The sequence below is a fragment of the Chrysochloris asiatica genome, unplaced genomic scaffold (assembly GCF_000296735.1).
Source record: "Chrysochloris asiatica unplaced genomic scaffold, ChrAsi1.0 scaffold00132, whole genome shotgun sequence".
Classification (NCBI taxonomy): domain Eukaryota; kingdom Metazoa; phylum Chordata; class Mammalia; order Afrosoricida; family Chrysochloridae; genus Chrysochloris; species Chrysochloris asiatica.
In genome coordinates, this window is record NW_006408650.1 from 1,488,067 (window position 1) to 1,514,862 (window position 26,796).

Sequence of the window (26,796 nt, forward strand, 5' to 3'; positions counted from 1 at the left end):
CAGTTCCCCCACCCCCCAGTGTGCTCTTTAACTCTTCAGCTAGTGCCTGCTCCCCGAAACTGCCCGCTTACGCGCCTCGTCCTCCTGCCCAGTATTTCAACAGCTCTCACCGCCTGTGACCCTCTTCTTAGGCTACGTAAGCTTTTTTCCTTTTTACACTATGAGCTCCATACAATACAAAAAAGAACGCTTGAAATAATGTGCAGCCAAAGGATTGCTTATAAAGCAAACCCCAGGCCCTGAGGAAGCATTGCTGGCTCCAGCCTCTCACCTGACTTTGTGGACATTGCCATCCTCCTCCCTTGGCTTTTGAAGTCTTGTCACCTTAACATGCTTTCCTAAACCCTCAATTTTAACTTACCTGGTTGTTGTTGTTAAGTGTCATTGAGTCGATTCCTACCCATAGCGACCCTGTATGAGGTTTCCAAGGAGCAGCTGGTGAGCTTGAACCACCAAACCTTGCAGTTCAAACGGCTTTTCAGTCTGGCATATTAGCCCACAGCGCCACCCCAGGGCTGTGTTAAAATTGCTCAACTGTTAATAACTAAAAGTGTCATGGTTGGAACCCATCCAGCTCATCCCCTGGAGAAAGATGCAGTGGTTCTGCTCACAAAGGTGCCCACCTGGGAAGCTCTATGGGGCCAGCTCTGCTCTGCCCTATGGCTTGTATAGTGTGCATTGGAAGCAGCTCAGTGCCAGTAGGCTTGGTGGTGTAGACTTAGCAGAGAAGTGGACTCATGCTCTGTCTTTGAATTTTTCTCCATTGGAAATGGCAATCTAATGCTGGCTTCTTCTCGGGCTCTTTCATGTTTGCCTTCTGCTGTGATGCATCCAGGTTATAGCAGGCGTGAGCACTAAGGTGTAAGATTGAAACCCTGCCCCTGTAAGGCTCTGCTAAGGTATCTGTCCCCTGCTTTTTGTGCTTTTTAAACCCTAGGAGTTTTGTGGTCATTTTCAGAAAGGTAAGGCTCCTGGTGAAAGATTTCTCATTCTTGGCAATAGCTTGCAATGCTTATCTACAGATAATGTTTGTAGAATAGATGAACTGCCAACATTTCTTAATTTGTGTCTAAAATATATTTCAGAAAAATAACATAAAAGATATTTTTCGTCTTCTATTCCTTTTTTATATACATATACATTTGGGAAGACAGGTTTCCTGGTCTTTGCATTCTGATGTCATGTTTCCTTAATGCCGCTTTTAGCTGAAAACAGAGCACATGGCGTCAAGCGCTCATCTTTGTAATAGGAGCAGACTTCAGAAGTTTGTAGGAAAATGGAATGAAAAGTTTATGAAAATTGTCATGAACTTTTTGAAGCCCCCTCCCTTCTACATCTTATACACAATCTTAGCTTTTTAAATAATTATTTTAAACTTAATTTATTGTGATGTGAGTGAAGGTTTGTCGAACAGATCATCAGTTTTACATTCAACGAATCATATACTTTGCCTCATGACATGGTTGCAGTTCCCTCCACGTACCAACAGTTCACAGTACTTACACCACTTGTCCCATAGCATTTTCGTGATGGTAATCTTTTCAGGGCTCTGGTAGTGTAGTGGTTACCAGTCGGGCTGCGAACCTTAAGGTCAGTGGTTCGAAACTACCAGCCGCTCCGCGGGAGAAAGATGAGGCTTTCTACTCCCCTAAAGATTTACACCCTCGGAAACCCTGTACTGGGTCGCTATGGGTCGGAACCGACTCAAAGGCACTTAACAACAACAACAACACACCTCTAGTCACTTTAATTGTTGCATTTCTCCCTGTGTCTTCAAGGTTCAGCCGTGTTACAAGGTGTTTCACGGATTTTGAATATTCCATTGTATGTATGTACCAAAGTTACTTTAACCGTTTTTCTGTTGATGGGCTGTCTCCATCCTTTTGTTGTGTCTCTTGTAAGCAGCATATTGAAGGATCCTGTTTTCTTATCCATTCTGCTCCTTAAGTCTCTGGACTGATACATTCATCCATTTACTTTGGGTGTAGCTATCAATAGGTATGAATTGCTTGTTGTCATTTCTCTGCGTGTGGTGCTGCTGGATTCTTTGTTCCACATGATTTTCTATGCTGAGTTCATTCTCTTTGCAGGTTATCTTGCTGTTGTCATTTCTGTTGTGTTGATGTCTACTACAGCTTTCTGGTTTTCTCTTTTGTGATATACAGGTATATTGTATTATTATTCTTTGAGGTTGCCCTGTAATTAATTTTTTCCCTGATTACAACAGTCTATTCAACCTTGAAATCTACTTCCTTACCATTAGACGTTTTGTAGCTACACTATACCCCCCCCTTTTTTTTTTTTTTGGTAGTTGACGTCATTATACATTGATACCTCTGGGTACCTATTTTGTAGTTGACGTCATTATACATTGATGCCTCTGGGTACCTATTTTGTAGTTGACGTCATTATACATTGATGCCTCTGGGTACCTATTTTCAGTCTCGTAGGGTTGTTTATTTTAACCACTTCTATGTCTGGATTAAGTTCTGGGTGTTTTTGTCGTGTGTGGTAATCCCAGGCTGCTGTCTGCTGCTGGTTCTCAGTCCACAGGACACCCTTTATCAGTTTTTATAAAGTATACTGGACATTACAAATTCCTTTAATTTGTGTTTATCAGGAAATGTCCTCATTTTACTGTCGTATTTGAGGGACAGCTTTGCTGGACATAAGATTCTTGGTTGGCAATCTTTTTCTTTTAGAGTAGAGTGTTATATATGTCATCATCTCATTGCCTTCTTGCCTGCAAGTTTTCTGCTGAGAAATCAGAGTGTAATCTTATTGGTTCTCCTTTGTAGGTAACCTTGTTTTTCCCAAGCTGTTCTTAGGATTACCTTCTGTTTATCAGGAAGTATCCTGATTTTTCCATCCCTGTATAGGGTTTCCAAGACTGTAAATATTTACAGGAGCAGGAAACCTCATCCTTCTCCTGTGGAATGACTGGTAGATTCGAACTGCTGACCTTGTGGTTAGCAACCCAGTTTGTAATCCATTATGCTTCTCGGGCTCCTTTATGAGTCCTAACTTTGCTGTTGTATTTGATTTTGGAAAGATTATGATATGTCTTGGTGATTTTCTTTGGGATCAATCCTGTTTAGGGTTTGTTCAGCTTCTTGGATGCTTATCTCCTCGTCTTTCATGAATCTAGGGACATTTTCTTCCAACAACACTTCGCCAGTTTTCTCTGTGTGTCTCTTTCTGTTCTGGAATTCCCATCACCTGCAAGTTGTTCCTCTTCCTAGTGTCCCACGTAAACTCTTAGGCTTCCTTTTTCTTATTGTTCTAGCATGCTAATAGTGAGAGGTTTCTTGTCAAGTTCACTAATTTGGGCTTCCATTGCTTCACGTCTGCTGCTTTGCTCTTCACCCCCATTTCTGAGACCTTAGTATTACTCACTCTCTGGATTTCTAAGTGTAGGTTTTGATTTGTTTCAAAATTTGCATTTATTTTGTCTGTTTATTCTTACAGTGTTTCCCTGAATCTTTCTAAAGTTTTTATCGCATTCTCCTTGCTTTCCTCAATCTTTCGGTTGATCCTTTGAAGGTACCTAATTATCATTCTTTTGAATTCTTTTTCAGTTAGTTCTGTTACCTTTTCTTTCTTAGAAATGTGTGTCTGCATCTAGGTCATTTGTTTGAGTCATTCTCTCTTGTTTCTTTGTGTGAGTTAAAATTGTTGGTTGTCTCTGGGGCATTATGGGATTTTCATATTTATAAAAACAAATGGTGCTGTTGTTAGACCCGGAGGGCAGACAAGGAGCTCACATGGTACGTGTGGAAGGGATGTGACAGCAGAGTCCCTGGCCCTAAGTGGAGTTCCTATTGGCCTCGGTATTACCTATGTTCAGGACACTCAATCTGGAAGTTGTTTGTGGGAGCCCTTGGTGGGGCTGGTTTCAGTGTCTGTTAGGACTACGGGGAAGCTGGGGGTGGGACGATCGTTTAAATGCTGCTCTGGTGGTCCTGTGGGTTTTGTAGGTCTGGAGCTGAGCCTACTTGGATCCAGGCACCATAGTGGCTCAGCTGGCCCCGACCTCACACTGGCATGCCTCCCACCCACATGGCTTCAATCTCCTGGAGAGCTGGGGGTGGATGAGGGTGGGAGCTGGCCACACTTCTGGTCACCAGGGGAGTGTGGGGAAAAGAAGAACAATCCAGCCTTTTCCATCGCCTCCCTCTGCTGGCAGAGCTGCTAACAAGAGGGTCGAGCTGAGGGCTGGCCAGCCATTCTCCACAAGCAGTCTCCCTCCTCTCTCTCCCAGCAAGCACTCCATCTACCTCTCTAACCTTCTTCTGAGGTTCAGGGTGCCGGAATTCTCGTCTGTCTCTGTTTTATTTGGTCTCTCACTTTGTGGTAGTGTTTCTGCCTAGTCTGCCATCTTGCCGGAAGTCCCAGAGCTCATTTCTTGATGATTTGTACCAAGTAGAGGCATTGAGGAAACACCATTCCGTTTCCACAGTGGATGTGCCATTTTACAGTCCCACCAGCAGTGTGGTCTCTTTTGAAACTAGTCACAGCATTTTCATCTCATATGATAACTTCATGGTGCACAATTCCACATGTTTAATTTCGTCTCTTGTATCTCCCCTGCTCGTCTGTGGTGTACGGTGGTCCTGAGGACCAGACCGTAGTGTGTCTCCTCATTTTTATTGTATCCTTGTGTTTGAAGGGTCCAGCCACTGGACATGAGATCCGGATGAGTTGGCACCCATTTAGAGATGCTACTCCTTTGCTTCTGATCACAGTGACTTTCTTATTAGGAATCCAGATTCTCGCCGCTATGTAATGTTGACTTTTTTTCTTGGGTTGCTTTAAGGACGTTATCCTACCTTTAATCTTCAGCATTTTGACTGTGGTATGCCCAGAAATGGTTTTCATTGGGTTTATGATACTTTGGGGTTTGCTGAACTTCTTGAACTTGTTAGTCAGTATTTCTCATCTACTCAGGAAGTTTTTGGTCATTCTTTCTTCCAGATTTTTCTGTGCCTCCGTTGCCCTCCCCTCTTCCTGAGACTCCTGTGACACCTGTGTTCGATCTCTAGCTTCTGTCCAGGGACTCCTCAGGCTCTGTCCCCAGGCCGGATCCTTTCTGCCCAGACACCTGGCTGCCTCCTCCAGGGGGTTTTCTGTCTCAGCTGCTGTGGCTCTCATGTCTTGGACTCTTTCCCTCCTCTGCTAACAGTCCCTGATCTTCATCCCTTTGCTCGTCTCCCCTGAGTTCTTGGACATGGGTCAGCTCTCTGTCTAGTACCAGTCACCCTACCCCTGGCAGCTACACCTCGTGGGGGAGCTGGCTCATGCCAGGTTCACAGTTCTCACTGGTCAGTGTCTCACAGTAGAGACGAAGCCCATGTGCTTGTCCTTGGTCCTCTTAGTGGACCTTGGGGACATGTGTGGCCCTTGATGATTAAGTCAGGAATAGTGCTGCTCTGGACGCTCTGAGTAGGGCTTCTGTGTCCTCTGGTCTTCCTGCTGCCACATGGCCTGTTTTTTGTGGTGTTCTTCCCTGGGCCCTCCTCTTCCTCCTGACTTCCTGCGGGGGTCCCAGCCCTCAGCTCTGACTCCTGTGCTGTCCAGATCACCTCTGTGCGTCGGGGGCTCCAGGAGCCTGCTCATCTGCAGTCTGGGTTTCCTTGGCCTTTCCCGCTGCTTCTTTCCCTGCTGGTGTCCCCTTCACTCTGGATCTGCCCTCCCTCTTCCCTGCCTGCCATGAGCCAGGTTTGACGGTGGTGACTGCCGATGAGCACAGGGACGCTGTGCCCCTCTCTTCCCAGTCCAGGCCACCCTATCGCTTGCCTGGGTGGCTGCTGGGTTGCCTGACGGGTGTTCCTACTCCACTCCTGCTCAGCAGAGCCATGTTCCCGCCTGCCACAGACTGGGGCTTCAGACATAGTGCAGGTTTGATGACGCCCTTGCCTTTTGTCCTTGGGATGGGTTACAGACTCTGCCGTCAAGCCCCTGCGTCTCCTTCTCCAGTAATTGCGCACTGGCCTGGCCTTACTGGACACTCTGCTCAAGCCCTCTCCTGTCCCCACTGTGTCCTGGTCCCTCCTGCTGGTAGTGCTCAGTCCCCGCTCTGTGTGGGCTGGGGCACGCTCCTCTCCTGGTCTGAGCTGCCCTGTGTTCTGGGCTCTGCCTGCTGCTGTGGCTCTCAGTCGCCAGTCTCTCCTTCTGGATTCCATGCCCCGAGTTGACAGCAGGGACTGAGCTTCTTACTTCCTGTTGGATTCCACCCACCTGGTACAGTGGTCCCCCTGGCCCTCAGTAGATCCGTGTTGCTGATTCCTGGCACCCTCCCATGCTTTGTTTTCTTTCTCTGGCTAGCTCTCAGAAGTGTCCTTGGGTTTTAGAATGGATTTCAGAAGTAGAAGTCAGTCTTTTGTGTCCTGTCCATCATCCACACCAGCGTCTTGCTTCTTGTGACCACCTTGTTGGTTTGGATTGTCATCAACGTGAACAGTGCAGTTCCCTCACAGCTGGTGCGGGACAGTCTCTACCCCCTCTTCCCCCTGGCTGTTGGGGACTGAGCTCCAGCAGCATCTGTCACAGGTGTATGTGTGCAGATGCAGACGTGTCTCACTAAACCCTGTTGTTTTGGGCTCATTTTAGGTTGCAAAGGAGTTTGGCTTCCAGAACAATGGCTTTTCAGTTTACATCAACAGAAACAAGACTGGAGAGATAACAGCTTCCTCCAACAAGTCCCTCCACGTGCTAAAAATCAAGTGAGTGCTGGGGTGGGAGGAGGGGCTGTCCCCGAGCTTTCCTCACAGGTCTATGAGCTACAGTCCTGTGAGCCGGAGCAGTCCTTAGCACCCGCCCAAGTTTTCAGTACCCCCGCCTGTGAGCAGGATTTTATGTCTGAGCCCAGGGCCTGCGGTGGGGGTGGGGGTGGGGGGGTTGGCGCTGCCTCCTGACCTGTCTGCTAGGTGAACGGGAGGTCAGTGGTGCCGTGTCCCTGCCCCCGACATTGTCTGCAGCCAAGGTCCCCAGAGCATGTCTTCCAGGACGAGTCATGCCCACAGGGGCTCAGGGTGCACAGACCCCAGGGGGCCCGGAGCTGCAGCCCACTGCCGGGCTTGCTGAGTTTTGTTGGGATGCAGCCATGTCGATTGTTGACTTGTTCTGTGGCTGCTTGTGTGCTTCAGGAGCAGGGCTGCACATGACTGAAGCCACACTCTGGCTCTCACCAGCCGTGTCCTCTGGGGCAGCTGTCCCGGTCAGTGCCTGGTCATTTGCGTGGCGCCCGCATAGGGTGGGCACTCAGGCCCTGGGATTGGGTGTGAGCAGACACAGCAGAGGTTACAGAGTGAACGGCTTTCAGAGACTGCTCTCAGGCGGGGCTGGTGTGATTCCAGCGTAGACCAGTGCTCCTGGGCACCTCCAACCCCAGATGCTCCAGAGGCTGTCTTTGATGGTCATCCTACTCCGTACTGACTGATGTGGGTAGAGACTTTTTGAGAACTAGGTTTTATTGTTGTGTGAGATTTTTTCTCGGAAACGTATCTTTGTTTTGCCCATGAAGTTCGTAGCCCACTGTGTTCTGGGTTCTAGCGTCCCTCGTGGTTTCAGCTGTTCTTTTGTAGGTAGTCAGGTTCTAGGGTACTGTACAGAGTTCACGCTTTGTGGCTGTTTGATCCACTGTAAGCTGTCTGCTGTAATCCTTTCTCAGTGTGACTGACTATGACTTTTTGTATCTGCAGATTTGTAGCTGTGACCCATTCTTGGCTGCTATTTCTTTAAATATTACTTTTTCCCCATTCTCTGCATTATTTCAGTGATTACATTTTCCACTTTCAAACAATTCTGTTTGATTCCTTATCCTATTTGGTTTGATTTTTTTTTTTTAAATCAGCAACAACAAAAAACTCCAAGAGAACTTTTAGATGTGGACTGTTTTAAACAGACCATTTACATAGACAGTGATACTGTGGCACACTCAGAGCCTCCCTCCCCCAGCTTCAACAACCATGGATTTGTGGCATCTCGTTTCCTCTATTCATCATCCATCATCCAACTCCTTCTCTCCTATTGCCACCTTTAACAAAAACTCCGTGTCATGGCGGAATGAGACTCACATCTCACAGAGCAGCATGTGACGTGGTTATGAGGCGTCCACTTTCGCAGACCCGCCCAGGTCCAGGTAGAGAGCCCGGCAGCCGACCTCGAAGCGTCTCACTCCAAGTCTCACTGCTGCTCTGGCTTCCACGCATTGCCCTTGTGTCTGACCTCAGACACTGGAGTTTTGTCTGGTTTGTTTGAGCTTTTTATTATGATTTTGGGGAAAGTTTACAGAGCAAATTGGTTTTCCATTCAACAATTTGTAGTTGTTAAGTGCCATCAAGTTGTTTACGACTCATAGTGACCCTGTGGAGCCTTTCAGAGAAGTGACTGGTGGTTTCAGCTGGCAGCAGTCCAGTGCCTGTTCTGTGCCATGCCAGGGCTCCGTTGAGCAGTTTATGACGTACATGTTTATTTCATGACACTGATTGTAGTCCCTGTAACATACCAGCACTCTGGCCACGTGTTCCTTGTGTTCACCGTTCTGGTTTGTTTGCCTTTCCTGCCCGTTCCTGCTGGTCAGATGCTGTCCTTTTGCTCTCCTGTAGGAGTGAGTGTGATCGTTCACCGCGTAGGCTTGTCTCCTGTGTTCCACACTTGAAGGGTGGTTATGGGCGACGATCTCAGGGGTCCCACCAGTCTGTCAGGTCTGTAAGCCTAGTGTTTTTATGAATCTGAGTTTTGTCCCCCCATCATGACTCCTGTCAGTGCGGTCGGCAGTGGTGGCCAGATACCTCACTAATCTTTAGGTTCCTGCCTTCTCTTGGCCTCTGGGTTTGTTCTTGTATTGTCCTGCGGATTGGGGCACTGACGCAAAGTCTGGTTCACTGGTTTCAAGGTGTGCTGCCAACGTGTTGCATGCCTCCATCCACTCACCTGCTGTGGTTACCAGATGGGGTGGCCTTTGTTAGCTGTGTTACTTAGCCCAGGGCCACAGGCCTTTCCGTGGACAGAGCCGGGACTGTAAAAGCCGACTGATACATGAGGTCCTGCTGCTATTCCCAGTTCACAGTCAGAACTTCAGGGCTCGTGTTTACCCCCGTCTCTGGTCCCTGGGCTTCCAGGACCCAGTGATTGAACTCAAATTCCCACTCCCCCCCCGCCCCCCATGTGCAGCTTTCCTGGCTCTGGCACCCCCCCATAGGACTGTGGTGTTCCAGCCTGGGCTCCAGGTTGTGATGAAGCCCTGTGTCTTTAGGGGCTCTCCCATCCCGGCTCATCAGACTCAGCACTGCTTCCCTCTCCTGATTCCACATAGATGCTGGCCATCTCTCTCCCCACAGTGTTTGGGATATGTTACGGCAACGTCTGCCTTGCCACCTAGCATTGTAAGTGTTGTGTTGTGTGAGGGCTCCGGTTGCTGGCTGGTTGCTCTGCCTGTTTGTAGGAATGGATTGAGAAGGTCAAGCAGCTAGGGGACCCCAGCCCCCTAGAACCTCACATGGTTGTTTGGGTAGTTTCTGGTTGCTCCTACACTTCCCTCACTCCATTCACTTCATCTGTTTCATAATCACAGAATCCAAAGCCCTTTCTGGTCTGGTTGCTGCTCCTGCCTGTTCTTGATTGTAGTGGCTTCTTTTCCTTGAGTATTTGGTGATTTTCTTGGTGAGACCTTCCTCTCCCAAAGACTTGGTTCCAAAGAGGAATCCTGAGGGAGGACCCAGAAAAGGTTTGTATTTTCTTCTGTTGGCACAAGAGGGCGCCATTGTCCTAGGGCAACCTTGAGCTTGTCTTCTTGTCTGATTTCCTGAGCCAAGTAGCCTCTGTTCTGTGGGTAGCCTCCAGATGCAAGTTCTCAGAGGTGGAGTTTTCCAAGCTTCAGATGTCCTTCCATCCCTCTAGTAGCTGGTTTGTGGGAGAGTCTTGGGCTCAGCAGTGCCTCCTTCCACACTGGCTCCTGTTGCCCCGAGAGTGTACGGGGGTTCCTGATCGCGATGCTCCCTCCCGGCCTGTGTGAGTGTGCTGTGGGGGTTCCGTGGGGACATCTTTTATTTTCTCTAGAGCTCAGCAATGTATGTGAAAGTATAGTGATCTGGCTGCTGGGCCCACTTTTTTTCGTTTTTTTTTTGAGGCCTTTATTTTTGGTGAAAATATGCACAAGAAGACACACCCATTTAGAAAGTATGTTTCTACGTGTGCAGAGCAGGTGCGTTTTCATCTGTACCTGCTGCCAGTGTGGTGGCCACAAGCCATTCTGTGAAAGAGTGGAATGTCTGAGGCCCGTGTTGGTCGTCGAGCTGAACTGTTGTCTTATTTATGACTTTATGGGGTCGTTTCGGTTCAAGGCTTAATGGCAGTTTCAGGATGATAGATTTGGGGGGTCCCCTTTTTCCATGGGCCGAGTAAATGGTTGAGAGGGGTTTGATGTTCTCTTTCACATTTTTCCTCCTTTGGATCCAGATCCACATGTTGAGTACTTGATTAAAATATAGCTGGGAAACACCCATTTCTTCTGGTTTCCTGGCAAAGAAGGTCCTGCTCGTGGAGGGTGGAGGCTGTTAACTCTGCAGTCCATTTCTTTTTCCAATTTATGACTTTCTTGTTCTAATGCTCCAAGCAGATAGAGACCCATTGTTGGATCTTGGATTGGGCTGAGTGCTTTATAGTTGGTGGTTGTTGTTAAAAGCTGCTGAGTAGATTCCAACTAATAGCGATCCTGTGTAGGGTTTCCAAGGAGCGGCCAGTGGGTTTGAACCGCCAACCTTGTGGTTAGCAGTCCAGTGCTTATTCTACAGTACCACACCAGGACTGCTATAACTGGATGATATTCATAATAGATACTCTTTTGCTAGAAGCAGAAGTTTCTGGTTAAGATTTGTCAGTTTATCACCGTTGGTGATGGAGGAAAGACACATGTTTGACGAGGCCAGAGCAGAGTGTTGAAGAGCCACAGCGAAGCCTCATGACTCCCACGTGGCCTCCTGTCCCTCTTTCCCGTTACGGTTAGTGTGCAGCTGTGTGTTCTGTCCATCTCTTCTCCTGGGTGTGGAACTTGTTGACAACAGTTACATATTTATCATGTGCCAGTGCTGCGGTATTTTCCTCTCAACTTTTGAATTACGTTTTCACTGTTGCGAACCATCTCCGGGGTCTTGAGGTAGCAGAGACACAGGTCCCTATGGTGCCTCCATCAGCCGTTGGTGACCTGGAAGTGGTTCTGCAGTCTCAGGTTGCAGCAGTCTGGCGGGGCCAGTGAGGTCCTTGAATAAGTCCTCAGTGTGTGATCGAGGGCCAGGCAGGCATTCCCTGGGGTCCGAACATCTGACAGTAAGGACAACACCTGCTGGCCCTTTAAGGCAGGACTTCCAACCCATTCTGACCTGGCTGAAGGAGCGAAACCAGAAGAGACCAGATTTTTGACCATTTGGGTGACCCGCCACACTTGCTGGAACGGGAGAATCATGGGTCTGGTGGAAGCCCTGGAGTGGGTGACTCGGGAGAATGTCAGGAGCCTGATGCGGGAGACTGGGTTCCTGGCGGGACTGTGGAGCTGCCCACGTTCACAGAGCGTGCTCGGCCTCCATCTTGAAAGCCTTGCGCTAGTGTTCCGGATATCTGCCCTCGCTTTGAAATTCTTCCTCATGATCAATCACCACCACTTGGTGCATGAGCACCTTTTGAATCATTGCTGTTCTTATACACCAAAGTAAGGCTGGATAGGACCCGGGGCCCCTCACCTGTCCATTCTCAAAGACACAGTTAGGGACAGATCTCATCTGTAACCCTGTCATAATTGACATTTAAAAGGAGAGAAGTCAGGTATTGCTGTGAGAATGAGTTGTTAAGAGTCTCTTTAGGGAAGTAGTCCTGGCTTTGCAAACAAACACGCCCCTTTAGTCCAACAGTGCCTCCCCAGGGTAGTCAGTGTCTTTGCTGGGCACCCCTGTACCCCCTGAGGCCTGCCAGGAGAGTGGCCAGCCCTCGTCGGGGGAGCACTAGAGGTGCATGGGTTATATTGGAGGGGGTGTTGTGAGGTATGTCTGAGGGGGAAAAGCCAGATGTGCAAAAGTATGTCTTTGATAACACCATGTGCCCCCCACGTCTCATGTAGACACATGTGCATGTGAAGGTAGAGGAAACATGGAAAGCTGTGTAGGTGCAGGGTGCGGGGTGCAGGGTGGGACAGGTGGGGTCCATACTGCCCGAGACCTGGGGGACAGTGTGCGGTTTCCTGTTCCCTCCGGCAGTGAGACAGCATTAAGTAGAGAAAAAGCCCTCGTCCTGCTGAGTAGCCCATGGCTCACAGAACCCTGCCTGTCGGGCCCTGGAGCCTGATGTCAGGCCTTCCGGACAGCTTGTTGCGGTTGGGTGAAACTTTGCAGAGCATATTAGGTTCCCATCCAACAATTTATATTTATTTTGGTATGTGACATTAGTTGTGATCCCCTCATGTAATAGCCCTCTCTGCTTCCTCCCAGGGTTCTCCATTTCCATTGGTCTGTCTTTTCTGTTCCCGGCTGCCCCTTTGTTTTCTTTTGATTGTTGGGAGGCATGTGCTCCTCATGGGTGTGCTTGCTTACTTCATAGGCCAGTCTATTGTTTGCCTGAAAGGGGCTCTCCGGGAGGGGGTTCAGTTCAGTCTCTTATCAGACCAGTAAGTTTGGTCATTTTTATGATGTTAACTTTTGTTCTAGTTTTCCTCCCACTGTGTCCAGCATCTTCTGTGGGGACCTTGATGGGGCCACTATGGAGTGGTCCATAGTGGTAGCCAGGCACCATCTAGCTCTTCCGGCCTCAGGTCAGTGGAGTGTCTGCTTTGCATGGTCCATGAGTCCTCTGGATGCATTGTCTCCTTGAGCCTTTGACGTTCTTTACTCCAGACTGGAAGGGAATAATAGTTGTATTTTAGATGGCCACTGACAAGCGTTTAAGATTCCAGTTGCTGCTCACTGAAGTAGCATGTAGGACATTGTCTTTTATGGACTACGTTGTGCCAACTGGCCTAGATATTCTGAGACTATTCCTAAGCCTTCCAGCCTAGTGACTCAATCTCTCCTAGAATGCTTTTTACAGATGTCAGGGAGCTTCGTGTCCACTTAGGTCTCTAGCGGCAGCCCCTTGGGAGAGCAGAGGAAGACACCCACCTAACGTGTGTTGTTTGCACAGACATGGAGACCTGCTCTTCCTGTTCCCCTCGAGCCTTGCTGGGCCGTCGTCTGAAATGGAGACATCGACCCTGTTGAGTCTAAAGGCCTTTGGGGCGCCCAGTGTGGTGGAGGATGAGATCGATCAGTACCTGAGCAGACAGGACGGCAAAATCTACCGGAGCCGGGACCCCCAGCTGTGAGTGCTGCATGTGTCGCTGCCCAGACGTGGGATCCCCAGGGCTTGCTGAGGCCAAGTGCTTGTAACAGAGCCGGTTGTAGCTTGTTGCTGCTGTAGGGTTTGAGTATGGCCATCTGTTTCCAGACTTTCCAGTTACTGGTTAGCTTTTCTCATGATTTGAATCTCAAAATATGAGGGAGTTTCAAAAAGTTCATGAAAATATACTATTATCTTCGAATTCCAATTGTCCAAAAACTTTCTGAAGACTTCGCATGTGTCCCGCATGTAATTTAAAAGTCTTAAAGTAGTTGGACACTAAGAGATTTGAAAAGTATCCAGGGGAGAGAAGGGCACTTGACCAGGTGTTTCCTGTGATCCACCCATGTGGTCAAACGGGCCTGAGAAGGTGCTAAGCGGCAAGGAAAGGATGGCTAGAAGAAGGCATTGGGCGTTGGGTGTCTGCTAGTGCAAGTTCGTACAGCGGGTTAGGTGCCACGTGTCTCAGACTGGTCTCCTGACCTTCGAGTGCCACTCCTTCTCTGGTGCCCACTCTCCACTTGATGTGTGTGTGTGTGTGTGTTGATTTTAGGTTTTCGCAGTTCCTTGTAGGGAAGCCAGTTAGAAGCATCTGAGTCCACACTCAGTGCTATGGAACGCTGGGGGGGGCGGGGGGGACGGGACCACTTGTCTCCATACTGCCGTCTTTTTTTAGCTGCCTGCCTCTGTAAACATGGGGTTGCTGACAATGAAATATTGGGCTTCCAAATGCTGCCTTGGACTGAAGAGCCACAAATGACACTCAGCCTCAGCTGGCACGGAGCTGGCACCGCTCAGCTGCAGCCATTAGCAGGCACACCTCCTCCACTTGCATGCTCTCCTGGGGACCTGGTACTCCCTCGCTCCGAGGTGGCCAGTCCTCATCAGGACTCATGAAGCGTGTGTGTGCATGCATGTTTTAATTCTGACATATTATCAATAAGAAGCTGCCTGGCAGGAGACACAGAAGCCATCTTCCTCTGAAGATATAGACTTCATGTGCCTCTGAGAAGAATCCACCGTGGTTTAGAAGGTGGCCTCAGTGAGCCGTTCTTTCCCATCAACCCCTCCTCCCTCACACAGGGACGTCGTAATTTGTCAGTTGTATGTATTGAGCTTCTAAGGTTTCTGTGACAAAGTATCTAAAGCCCCCAGAGCCAGGCATCCTTTATCGCTTTTACCCAAATATACCATTCTCACACCTACCGACCAGCTTTCTTCTCCTCTCTTAGCAGTTGAATAAAATTGACTTTAAGTCCTTTTGCCTTCACGTTGGTGGGATCATTTAGGTAGTGACTTCACAAGGTGTAAGCACTGGTCGATTTAGTGTAGTGCAGAGGAAGACAAATACCAGAGCTTTAGGGTGAAAATGTTCATTTAGGAGCAGCTAAAGGAGCTCTGGTAGCGTAGTGGTTACGAATCGGGCTGCGAACCTTAAGGTCAGCGGTTCGAAACTACCCGCTGCTCCGCGGGAGAAAGAAAAGGCTATCTACTCCTGTAAAGATTTACACCCTCGGAAACCCTGTACAGGGTCGCTATGAGTCGGAACCGACTTGACGGCACTTAACAACAACAACAGGATCAGTTCATGTGGGCAGGGAAGCTGTCAAGTCGTTTCTGACTCATAACAACCCTGAATAGGCTTTCCAAGGAGTGACTGGTGGGTTTGAACTGCCAACCTTGTGGTCACCAGTTCAGTGCTTACCCTACAGTGCCACACTAAGACTCCTTTGGGGACCTAGAGGGCTCATTTTGAACCTGCTCCTCCCTGTCTGTCTCTTTCTACACAGATGCCGCCACGGCCCTTTGGGGAAATGTGTGCATTGTGTCCCGCTTGAGGTGAGAGTCCAACATGGTTGGGGGTGGAGGGGCTGCCTAGAGCTCTCTAATCACTTCCTGCAGAGCTCCCCCACAGCATGAGCAGCTCAGAAAGCTGATTTATTTACTGCCTTGGGCCTTACTCCCACTGGTGAGGGTGTAGGGAGCGGGGGAGGTGCACCCATATTTATGGGAGTGACCTTCTCTGGGGTTATGGATGGTGGGAGAGTTTTTATTGCTTGATTGAGGGGCAGCATTTACAGCAGCTCCCTGGATAATCCTTCTAAAGACAGCCACAGAGCCGGCCTGTCGGTTGGTGCTCGTCACTGGTTTGACTGATTTTTCCGGAAATGCACATCTCTCTGCTGATGTTGTCTGGGGAGATTGAGAGTTTACCATGATGGTGCTGACAGGGAACAGGCTTGCACCGGATTTATGGCAAGCAAGGCTGACCTGACTCCACTGGGCTCCCAAGGCTTCGTCTTGAAGCTTTTCTTTTTGCAAAATTCTACTGAAACTTAACTTGATGTGGAACATTCTGCATTTGATAGATGGAGACTTATCTTAATCTCAAAAAGGTCACTGATACCAATGAAAGCTTGATCTGACTCCAACTGTGTGTTCAAGCCAAGGAGTGTTTCCTCCTTGCCCGTTGATTGAAGCCTGGCTGGCCAAGGGGCACCATGCTCTGGCCTGAGCTGTTGTCTCGGCGGCTCTTTCTGTGAGCCGAGTGCCCGGCAGATGCGTGACTCTGTTGCTTTCTATCTTGGCAGCCGTTTGATGAGGATTACCTGAACCATCTTGAGCCTCCTGTGAAGCATATGTCCTTCCATGCCTACATCCGAAAGCTGACTGGCGGGGCCGACAAGTAAGCACCTGGGCATCGGGGACCATGGTAGCCGTGGCCAGTGGGCATGCAGAGAGCAGAGTGGGGCACGGGCGTTGCTGTGTGTGGAGTTTGGCTCTGGAGGGGAGCAGGGTGTTGGAGATGCAGCTGTGTAGACAGATCATGGACCGTCCCATGTAAGTGGTGCTCTGGTGGGTGGTGCTTGCAGGGCATGTGGGTGTCTCGTTGGTGGGGTCTGCTCTTTAGAGAAACTGAGCTGCCCTTGGTGGTCTCAGCTCACCCATGTCCCAGCCAGAGCCGGTGCTCTTTCCCTAGAGCTCCTCCCAATGCAGCGGAATTTCACACCATCTGGGGGCCACAGCCGCAGCCCTGTGGGTAGGTGTGGGCTTCAGGTGCCTGAGCAGTTGCGGACCACAGGCTCGGTCAGGCTGCGCTGCAGAGCCAGGCCGGGGCTGGACAGGAACCTGGGGACAGCGCCTAAGCGACAGTGGCGATGGCCTGAGAGAGGGACAAGTGGAAGCCAGACCACAACCTCCTTTCTTGTGTAATTATTGTTCCTGTTGGCACCGCAGTGTCCTGTTTGCCTGGTGGGAGCTTGTCTCTGACAGCCACTGACATCCAGTTGGGAAAGCTGGTCTTGCTTCCTGGGTGCAGGAAGAACCATTGTCTGCCTGGATTGTCCCTGGGGCTCTGAGACCAGGCACCCTGCAGGTGTCACTGGGCACAGTGTCACGTGACACTGGTACCCAGGGTAAGGTCACTGCAAGGTCACCGGGGTCAGTGTAGGTCCTAGGGAATTCTTACTTAGCCAGCGTCAAGGTATCTTTGTGCTTTGTCCAGAGCGGAGCTTCCTGAGAGCCAGGGTTCTTCATGACCGGGCGAGTCCTGGCTAACCATGCCTGGGGCTGGTGGCGCGGCAGAAGGGGCGCTCTGTTGTGTCAGGTGCGGCTCAGATGAGTGCCGGTTACACAGCGAGCAGTGAGCAGTGCTACAACAAAGCCACACACCAACAAGTTGCTGCGGTTGCTGCTCTTTGCCGTCCAGTCAGCTCGGACTCATAGCAACTTTGTAGAGGGTTTCCAGGGAACAGCTGGTGGGTTTGGACCGCCAGCCATGTGCTTAACAGTCTAGTGCTGAGCCTCCAGTGCCACCCTCGTTGGAGTGCGTACAGGTTAATCCCAGTCTCCTCCGAGACCTTCCACACTGAGTGTCACTGCAGCTTCCTGTCTGCACAGGGGGAAGTTTGTTGCCCTGGAGAACATCAGTTGCAAGATCAAGTCAGGCTGCGAGGGACACCTCCCATGGCCCAATGGCATCTGCACCAAGTGCCAGCCCAGCGCCATCACCCTGAACAGACAGGTGAGAGGTTGGGCGTTGTGTCTGTATAGATAGCCACGGCAGTGTTACTTCACAGGCGTTTCTGGGAAAGACTCTCCTCGTGGACAGCACGTACTCAGAACGTGCTAGTGGTTGGCTGCAGTCGTACGAGAGCTCTCAGAGTGGAGCCTGATGCTCCTGTTTTGCCGGCCACTGGGTGGAGGCAGCGTTTTCCTAATGTCAAGCACCTAATGGCTTTGACCTTGCTGTTTGAGGTGAATCCCTCCTCCCTGGTCAGGACAGTGACAGGGTGGACTGATGTAGCTCTTCTTCTTTTAGTGTGCTGCTGTCCACTCCAAGCTCTTCTCCTTAAAAGAATTCTGTGGCCTCCTCGACTGCTGTGAAATCTTCAGGATTTTATTTTTTATCGTAGAGATTAGGAAAACCCGCCTTTTCAGTGAAATCCCAGTGAGATTAATTTGAGTCTATTTGTTGATGAATCACCCCTACCCATGCCTCTCCTCCTCTCCCTGAGACTTGCTGGTCAGTCGGTCGGTCGGTCAGTTGGTCAACTGCATTGGCCCGGCCTGGTGCTCATGAATGATGTGATGGGCAACAAGGCCCGCCTGGGCTGCTTGTGGGACGCGCCTCAGGAGCAGACTGCTTTCGTAAAGGGCTGAATAACGCTTCTGCTCCGGAGAAGTGGTCTACATCCGGTGCTGTGTTTCCACCTAGACCTGAGTGGTTGCTCTGCTTTACAGAAATACAGGCACGTGGACAACATCATGTTTGAGAACCACACTGTAGCAGACCGCTTCCTCGACTTCTGGAGAAAGACGGGAAACCAGCATTTTGGGTACCTGTATGGCCGGTACACGGAGCACAGAGATATCCCTCTTGGCATCAGGGCGGAGGTGGCTGCCATCTATGAGCCCCCCCAGGTAGGGACACACAGAATTGCAGTGGAGACGTCAACTTGGTGCTGTCTGTGTTTCTGTGTTCATGGCTCTGCAGATGCCCCTTTCTTTGTATCATTGTTTGCTTTCTGCCTGTCTAGCTCTACACATGTTAATTACTTTCTGAATGGTTGGAAAGGAAGCCCCTAAATGCTCCAGTGTGTATTTCCTAAGATTTAAGTGTACTCGCTTTGTTGCCAGCACAGTTAGTCCCCCTTTCATCTGATCCGTCTGTCTGTCGTCTGTGTGCTGAGGCTCCATTTTGTCAGCTGCCTCAACAGTGTCAACTCCGCTGCTCTCCTACCTATGCTGACAGTCCCCATTCCTGTGAATTAGATGACTTTACCCTGAAACACAGCAGTTTCAGACTAACTCTAACCAAACCACCGCCAAAACGGGCCTGAGACTGGAGTGAGAGCTGGGATAGGGCTGTGTGTCCTCGAGTGTCCACTTGGATGGACGGACACTCAGTACCTGTGCTTTAAACTCCCTGGGGCGGCTCCTTTCTGTACAGTTAACCCCACAGCTAGTTGCTTTGTAATTTTATTATTTTTGATGTAAGCAGACACACGACACATTGAGTTCCTCTCACAATTCCATGTTTCTACGATCTTTTGAAGCCCCCTCATCCTTTCCATCTGCTGACCGACCCTGCTGTGCACTCTTCTTCTCCCTCTTAACCACACAGCACACACTGGCTTAGGGTCAGAGACCCTGTCTGGGATGGCTGTTCCAGGCCTGAGCACTAGTCTGTGTGTGACTCCTCCAGAGATGTTTGTGTTTAGACACATTGTGAGCGTACTTTCATTCCCTTTGACATTTTGAGTAGAGTGCGTATGTGCACATTTCCATGGCCTTGTGCAGTGTTTCATCGTTTCAGAGGAGACACTGGATGTCAGTAGAGACGTGGTCACTGAGACCTTGCAGCCAAGCTGAGGTGCTCTGGGATGCACAGAAGACTCAAACATGGTTCTGTGAGGAGCTCGTGGGAGAGCTTGAATGGTTCTGGTAAAAGAACTGCCCAAAACAATGGCAACGGGAACCTCTGGTGTGCAGACCTTTCCTGGCTCATTAGGGGCTGAAGCTTGGCCGCCATGTCAGTAAGCAGGGTCTCGACCTCAGATGGGCCCTTTCCCTGGAGAAAGGAGCGCTCTCCAGATGAGTAATACCCAGCAAACAAAGTTCTTTTGTCGTTTGCTAGCATTTGACTAATTTACAAAGATTAGCTTAATTAGTAGAACTCAATTTGGGATTACTATTACTTTCCTATTTCTATGTCTGGGATTTTTGCTCAGTAGGGTACTTATTAATGATCTTCAAGCTGCATTTAACTGAAGATTAAAGTTTTTGGAAACATTGTCAACACCAGCATGTGGTACCTGTTGTGAGTAAGCATAGCCCAGGCTCATCATGGAGCCCAGAGCCGGGGGCTTTGCTGACATTGAGGTATTGACTTTCAGATTGTTGGGGTGTAGCACTGGTCATTAAAATGCCACATCTTGACTGCAAAGTTCAGTATTGTCCCTGCAGGAGCTGCCAACGACTTTTCCCGAGATAGTTTTTTGGGGACAGTTTACAGCTTTATCCTTGCCTGGAATAAAACTGCTCAATTCCCCAGGTGTAGGAAGCATGCAGTCAGTAAATAACTCTGACCAAAGCCCGGCCATGTGCCCCCTTTACTCCCGCTGCTGCAGTCTTGGTTTGAAAGAGTGTTGCAATCTGAGAGGGGAAAAGACTGCAGGGAATTGGGTTGTGTCTTCTCTAATTGCCGTGCGGTTTTCTGTTGTTAGAATTCTCTAGAAGGCAAGCAGGAGACCAGCACACCTCTGGGGCCCCAAGCTGAAGAGGAAAGAGAAAGCAGAGCTGCTTCTCTGTTCCCACGCCTCTAAAGCCTGTCCTCTCTCTTTCTCTCTCTCTCACTCACTCTCTCTCTCACCCCTGCAGATTGGTACACAGAACAGCTTGGAGCTTCTGGAAGATCCAAAAGCCGAGGTGGTTGATGAAATCGCCGCCAAGCTTGGCTTGAGGAAGGTATTGAGATGTCTGTCTGCTGACCTGTTTCTGGAGGTGGGGGGAACCCAAGTTCTGTGTTGGGGTAGTCCAGATGAGCAGCGCAAACCAGGCGCCGCCCCCCCCGTGCAGGGGCAGGGTAAGCACAGCACTGAGAAGCCTTCCCTGTGTTGATTAGGTGCCGATAGCATTTATTTTTGCCAGATCTAAAGTCAAATGAAGATGTTTCTCAGAGCATAGAAGAAATGCCCCAGATGTAGGAGCCACGGCCTTAGGGTCACCAGCCACGTTTAACTCGCTGCTGCCAAGTGGGGGGAGCAATGGGCACAGACCCGAGAGGACCTCACTGCAGTGTGTCTCAGCCCACCCACCCGGCCCATTCCGAAACGGAGGGCCCTGCATGCTGGGCCGGCCTCCTTCCAGTTTTTTCCTTCTGGCAGCTCCCAGGGCTTCTCAGTCACTGCGGTGGGGTTTCAGGTCCCACTGCAGGCCTCAGTTTACCAGGCACTTAGGAGATGGGTCTTGCTCTTGAGTCTCTGACCTGACTTCCCCCAGGCCTGTGCTGGGGTCCCCGGAGCTCTCAGCTGGGGTTTCTCGGATCCCTGTTTGTCTGTGAATCTAAGGCATCTGTCTCAGACGTTTGGTAGTGAGAGACTGACGAATTTTAAGTTGTATCTTTTGTTTCTTCTTCAATCTAGACAGTGCAGAATGCACTCACTAGAGACAAGGGGGGGGCGTTGGAAATGTGAATTAAAACCGAGGAATGTCACTGAGCAAGGCCCTGGTACACAGCTTTACTTTTTAAGAAACAAATGTCCTGTTGTCTCGAAGAGTTAGGGTTGTAGCTTGGTTCAACTGATGGAAGTTTCTCTTGTTCCGCAGAGAACTTGATGCTGTCTGTTGGCCTGTGTTTATAATAAACCATGGTATCTATAAAGGTCATAGTTCTAATGTTGTTGTTGTTAAGTGCTATCGAATCGATTCCGACCCATAGCGACCCTGTATAGGCTTTCCAAGGAGCAGCTGGTGAGCTTGAACCACCGACCTTGAGTCAGACACGTTAGCCCAAAGCACCACACCAGGATAGTTCTAATACAAGGTCTTAAAGTTACTTCATTGACTTTGCTCCTTCATCGGAGTTTAGTTCTGCTTTATTTACTGCCAACTTGTGTTTCCTGTAAGTTGCTCTGGCTTTGCTGCCACCCCCCTTTGGATTGTTTGGTTTGTGTGGGTGTTTTTGAAGAAACTTAAGTCTCCACATTGTCCAGATTGTGTCTGTAAAAGATGGACTTGATGAGTCCCGTGCCAGGGGCATTGGAGAGGCTGCAGCACCCTGTGGTTTTGGGGTGCCGTCGAGTCAGTATTAACTCAGTGACCCCATGTGACAGAGTATAACTGCCCTGTAGGATTTCCTAGGCTGTCATCCTTTTTGGGGGTTGTGGGGGGATAATGCTAATTGTATTTTGTCTGAAGTGGAACTTTACAGAGCAAATTTGGTTCCAGTGTAACAGTTCTCTCCGGGTTATTCTGTGACAGGGTTTCCCCAGTGTGTCCCCTCCCTCCCTCCATTCTGGTTGCACCCTTTCTGGCACTCTAGCTGTCCAACTCCTTTTATCTTCTCATCGCTGCTTTTGAGTGGTTTTTGGCCGTTTGGCTTTGTATAGATGATATTTTCAAAGAAGCTCTTACTTGGCTAATACAGTCTTTTTGAGCCATCTTCTTATTGGTCTGTATGTCTAGCCAATACAGCAGTCGGTGGTCAGGCCTTGTCTCCTGACTTTCAGCCTCTCCAGTCGCTCCTTCAAAGGGAAGGGAAGAGAGGAGAGTACGCTGCTGGGACCCTAAGCAGCCACTGCAGGGTTGATTTGGGTTCTGATTCGGGAAGATGAGGAAGTTCGTGGGGTACCTTGTGATGGGGTTTCCACTCCTGTTCCCCCCAAGGCCTCCTTTCAGCCCTGCCGCAGGTTCTGGGGGGCAACTGGTGTGCTCACCATTACCTTTTTTCCCCGTGCAGTGCCGCTCTCTGGGGGCCTGTCCTCTTCTCCAGGGAGACAAGCTGAGCTGTTGGGTAGAACTGCTTACTCATCAGCTATTCTCAGCTGAGAGCACCATTCTTACACTCTCTGTGAAGACACCTGAAAACACTTGTCTTCTGTCTCAGGGACAGGCTCAAAGGTCTTTTTCCTTTTTCATTAAGGTTGGCTGGATATTTACAGACCTCGTCTCTGAAGACACGCGCAAGGGCACGGTCCGTTACAGTAGAAATAAGGTGAGACACAGGTAGACATTTCTGGCCCACAGCCCACCCCGTCTCCAGCTGTGTGTGGCCCTGTGTGCTGTGGGCTGGCTTCCAGACCCAGTTGTGTTTCCGAGGCAGTTCTCCTGGTTAAGATTAGGGCTGGTGAACCTAAGAGCAAAGCCCACCTCCCCGTCCCAGCCCTTGTCCTCAGTCAGAGGCAGGGCGTCGCTTCCCCAGAGGTTTTGAGAGTCATATGTGTCTTATTACAGTGTGCTTATTCTCTCATCCTAGGACACGTATTTTCTAAGTGCAGAAGAGTGTATCACTGCAGGGGACTTCCAAAACAAACACCCCAACATGTGTCGGCTCTCCCCAGATGGACACTTTGGATCCAAGTTTGTCACTGCGGTGGCTACAGGTATAGACCTGGAGGATACACCACGTGATGAATGTGTCAAGTCCTTTCAGCATCTTGTCACCCTAAAATTGGTTCTGTGATGCTTGGCCTCTCCTTTTTGGTTTAGGTGAAGGGGATGAATGGGCATTTGGCTGGATGAAAGGAGATGGGTACTTGTCTGCTTCCTAGTCCTTGGAGCAGGGCCCAAAGGGAAGATTCATGACCATGGGAAAACAGCTGAGAGGACAAAGGACAGTGTAGAGAGAAACATTTCATGTGGGTTACAATTTTTGCAAAGCCAGCACCGTGTTGGAAGAAGGGAGAAAAGTGTGGTCTTTCTGCAGCCTGCAGCCTGTGATCCCCCAGACACCCCCTGCCCCATCAATGTTGGCGTGTCTTCTGGATGCAGTAGCTGACATGCCTCAGTCCTGTCAGACCAACACGGCCCCGCTTTATGATGTTTCCTGTGACTCTGATGAAGCCAGTGACCCCATTCCCACATCACTGGAAGTAGGGAGTTTAGCCTACTGCGTGTACAGGGGACATCCAAAGGCTGTGTGGGATGTGAGGCACTCCAGGACTCAGCCCCTCCCCTAGCCACTCCTAGCTTTCCCGAACCAGGGTCTGTGCTGGCAGCTGCTGCTTCAGGCTTCCATGGTAACCCTTCCCTTTAATGACTGTTTCTGGGAGGGAAGACTACTTCTTGGTGAAAGGTGGTCCTGGTTTCAGGTGCCAGTAGCTCTTGAGGTAGAGACTACCTGTGCCTTTGGTATCAAGTGGTACCTCTGCTTGGGGTTTGAAGATAACACAGATTGTCCATGGAATTGGAGTTTTTCCTGTGGAATTAGCATCTTACTGACAAGTTTTGGAGTTCTGTGACAACAAATAACTTAATTTCTGAAAAGGCCTGCAATTAGGGTCCTCCTGTCCCTGCCGGTGAGTGTGAGATGCTCGGGACGAGTCTGTGAGGGAGGGCTAGTACTCTGAGGCGACATGGATGCCACACGCGTTTGTCCTCAGTGTAGCGTGGATACTCACATGTTGCTCTTCCCCACGCCCTGCTGCTCTTGGTTGCTGTCTGAAAACAGACGTGCCTGGACTCCATTTGCTGCAACCCAGATGGCCAGGATGGTCCTGGCCTGTGTGTGCAGGTGTCTCCCAGGAGGGGGTGGTGCACTTGGGGCCTCAGCCTCCCCTGAAGTTGCTGCCGGGGCTCTGCCCAGATCTGTAGAGGTTTTCGCAGACAAGCCTGGCCTCTGAGGTCACTTCCTGGGGATCGGCTTTGCTATCGATGAATAGCACACGGGATTCAGTGAACAGCTGAATGGCTCCTGGCCACTGCCCTTCCCAAGACCTGCAGGCCAGCCCACACGTGGCTTCCTGAAGGATGCCTTGTGAAGAGAGTGGTAGCTAGCTGGTCTGCTTCCGTTGCTCCTGGCCATGCCAACTTTCTGGCTAGGTGAAGTGAGCCTCTGGCACTCTGGTTTCCTGCTGCTCCCCGTGGACAGCGCTCATCTCAGTGAATCTGCCTGCAGAGAGTCTCCATACGGCGTCTTCCGGCTTTTTCTAACAGCTTTCCGTTTCACCAGCGCTGCTTTCCATATTCGCTACTGGCCTACGGCCCGTGAGTGCGTCATCTCAAGTTCCCCGCGTGTTTACAGTGCTCAGAGCCAAGTGGCAGCAGCCGTATGCACCCACACTCCACCGCTTTCTCGCCCGAGGCCAGCATCTGCCCGAGGCCCGTGGTGGGATTTGCTCCGCACCTGCTACTACTGAACACCCCCAGAGTGGGTTTCCTTCTCTGAGTTAGGGCTACAAAGTTAGGGTCTCTGGAGCCCAGCTTAACTGAGCATCTGCCACCTCCTGTGTGCAGTTAGCCTGCCCTCCTCCTCCCGTCATGCCGCCTGCTCAGTCCCTCTTCTGGTACGCACTAGAAAGCTTAATGGATGATGTTTCTGTTGTCTGGTAAGTAATGGATCTGCTTTTGTCAAAGAAACGAAAATAGCCCTACGGCCGACGTAAGCTCCTGTCTGGAAGAGGAAGGATGAGAATCCAAGACTCCGGAGCAGCACAGAGTTGGTTTCCACTCTCCAGCTCTTTCCCCAGACCGGACAGCACCCACCCTACCATGATACTCGGCTAATGTACTGCTGCTCTCTGATCCGTTGGTAATAGGAACCAGCTCTCCCATCAGGACCGCCACGTCCACAAGCAGGCCTTTTCCTTGTCCTCCTCAGGCACCTCGTCCAGCCCTTTGGCTTTGCCGACAAGTGTCCAGATGCAGCTCACTTTGCCAGCAAACCTCCTTCCTGAAGACACTTGGCGCTCTTGCTCTGGATTGGCAAGTCCCCTGCAGCTGCTTTGCCTCCAGTTCCGGCTGCGCATACTGTCTGCGCCGCTTCTCAGCTACTGTGCCTTCATGTTGTCTGTAGGGTTCCAGCTCGCTCTCTGCTGTGTCTAGGAGGTGCTCAGCACAGGCCCCAGGTCCAAAGAAGCATTCTGCATCAGGCTCCTCGTGATGGTTGTTAGGGTTAGGGTCCCCTCAACTCATTAGCAGTGGCCCTTATGTAAGCCTCCTCCTCGTCAGCTTCAGGTCATACCCAATGCTGACCAGTGCTTGTGTTGGGCCGCAGTCACTTCTCTTCAAATATTAATCCACCAGTTCCTATTGGGTGGTTTTACGCTGTCTTGGTGTGGCGTTGCAGGATAATGCACTGGACAGCAAGGTTCGTTTGAGTTGCAAGGTTGGTGATTCAAACCCACCAGCCACTCCTTGGAAATTCTATACACGCTCGTTCTGAGTTGGAACAGACTTGACGGCGATTCAAAACAACAACATTTGCATTGTAGACTAATTGTTCCCTTGTAAGATTGTGGCCCAGCCAGTCACTTTGACAGAATTTCAAACCTCCGCTCGAAGGTCACCTAGAAGAGACCCATAGCCCTGCAGCTCTGTTCTCTGAAGCTACCACGGTAGTGGCTGTGGCTGCCATCAGTGTGAATCTGGCCCACACTCAGGCTCCTGCTCCTCCAGAGGCTTTGGGCCCCTCCTCTCACCTGGCCGCTTGCTCTTCTCACTTCAGAGCTGGAGGGCCACAGCTGCTACCTGGTCAGCCTATCCCTGTCCTCCCCCTTTTGTGCTTCCATTGCCCTGAGTTGTAGATGAAAGCTGGAGCTCGTTGAGGGGCACCAAGCAGTGAGGAAGTCAGGGTGTGGAGCCTGGGCGGGCGGCACTGAAAAGCAGCTGTGCACACGCCTGGCAGGGTGGTGCCTTATAGCATTGCTTACCAGTGGTGGCTGGGTCGGGGTATGTAGAGTAGATGACTCTGATGCAGTATGGATGCCAGTTGTTGATGGGATCTCGAGAGAAACAAAATCAGTGGCTTCAAAAGGTTCATGGGACAGTTCCGCTACCTTTCAATTCCATTTTCCCAGGACCCTTTGAAGCTCCGTCATGTCTGTATTATATCATCATCTCAAGGACAAAGTTCCCAAGGTTGTGTAGGCTGGCATGTCCCCAGTCTCTGGGTCAGGTACCAGACTGGAGGCTTCTGAGTCGAAGATCAGCAGGTCAGAGCACAGGCTGTTGGCCCTTGGGAGGCTGCTAGATCCGGGGCTGCCGGCTCAAGTCCTGTGAAACCAGGTCAGATGGTGAGAGTTTTACCAGAGCCTGTCCTCAAGGAAACCCCCCTTCCTTGTGCAGGGTGGTGACTTGAGTAAGACACACCCCACACGAATCCTACCTCATTAACATGAAGAGCTTTGATGGTGGTGGTGTGCTGTGGAGTTGGTTCTGACTCTTGGCAACCCTGAATTTAGGATGTGGTTTATACAGAACCCTGACATGTGATCA

General features: G+C 50.3%; 1 protein-coding gene across 1 annotated transcript in view; it reads left to right on the forward strand.

Moving 5' to 3' along the window:
- Positions 1-26,796, forward strand: part of NPLOC4 (nuclear protein localization 4 homolog (S. cerevisiae)) — a 48,731-nt gene that overhangs the window by 8,152 nt on the left and 13,783 nt on the right. The window contains exons 3-11 of the mRNA XM_006869509.1: positions 6,610-6,722; positions 13,165-13,341; positions 15,150-15,198; positions 15,951-16,045; positions 17,260-17,383; positions 18,103-18,282; positions 20,242-20,328; positions 22,505-22,576; positions 22,838-22,964. Coding sequence (XP_006869571.1) covers positions 6,610-6,722; positions 13,165-13,341; positions 15,150-15,198; positions 15,951-16,045; positions 17,260-17,383; positions 18,103-18,282; positions 20,242-20,328; positions 22,505-22,576; positions 22,838-22,964 — 1,024 coding nt within the window. The remainder of the gene's footprint in view (positions 1-6,609; positions 6,723-13,164; positions 13,342-15,149; positions 15,199-15,950; positions 16,046-17,259; positions 17,384-18,102; positions 18,283-20,241; positions 20,329-22,504; positions 22,577-22,837; positions 22,965-26,796) is intronic.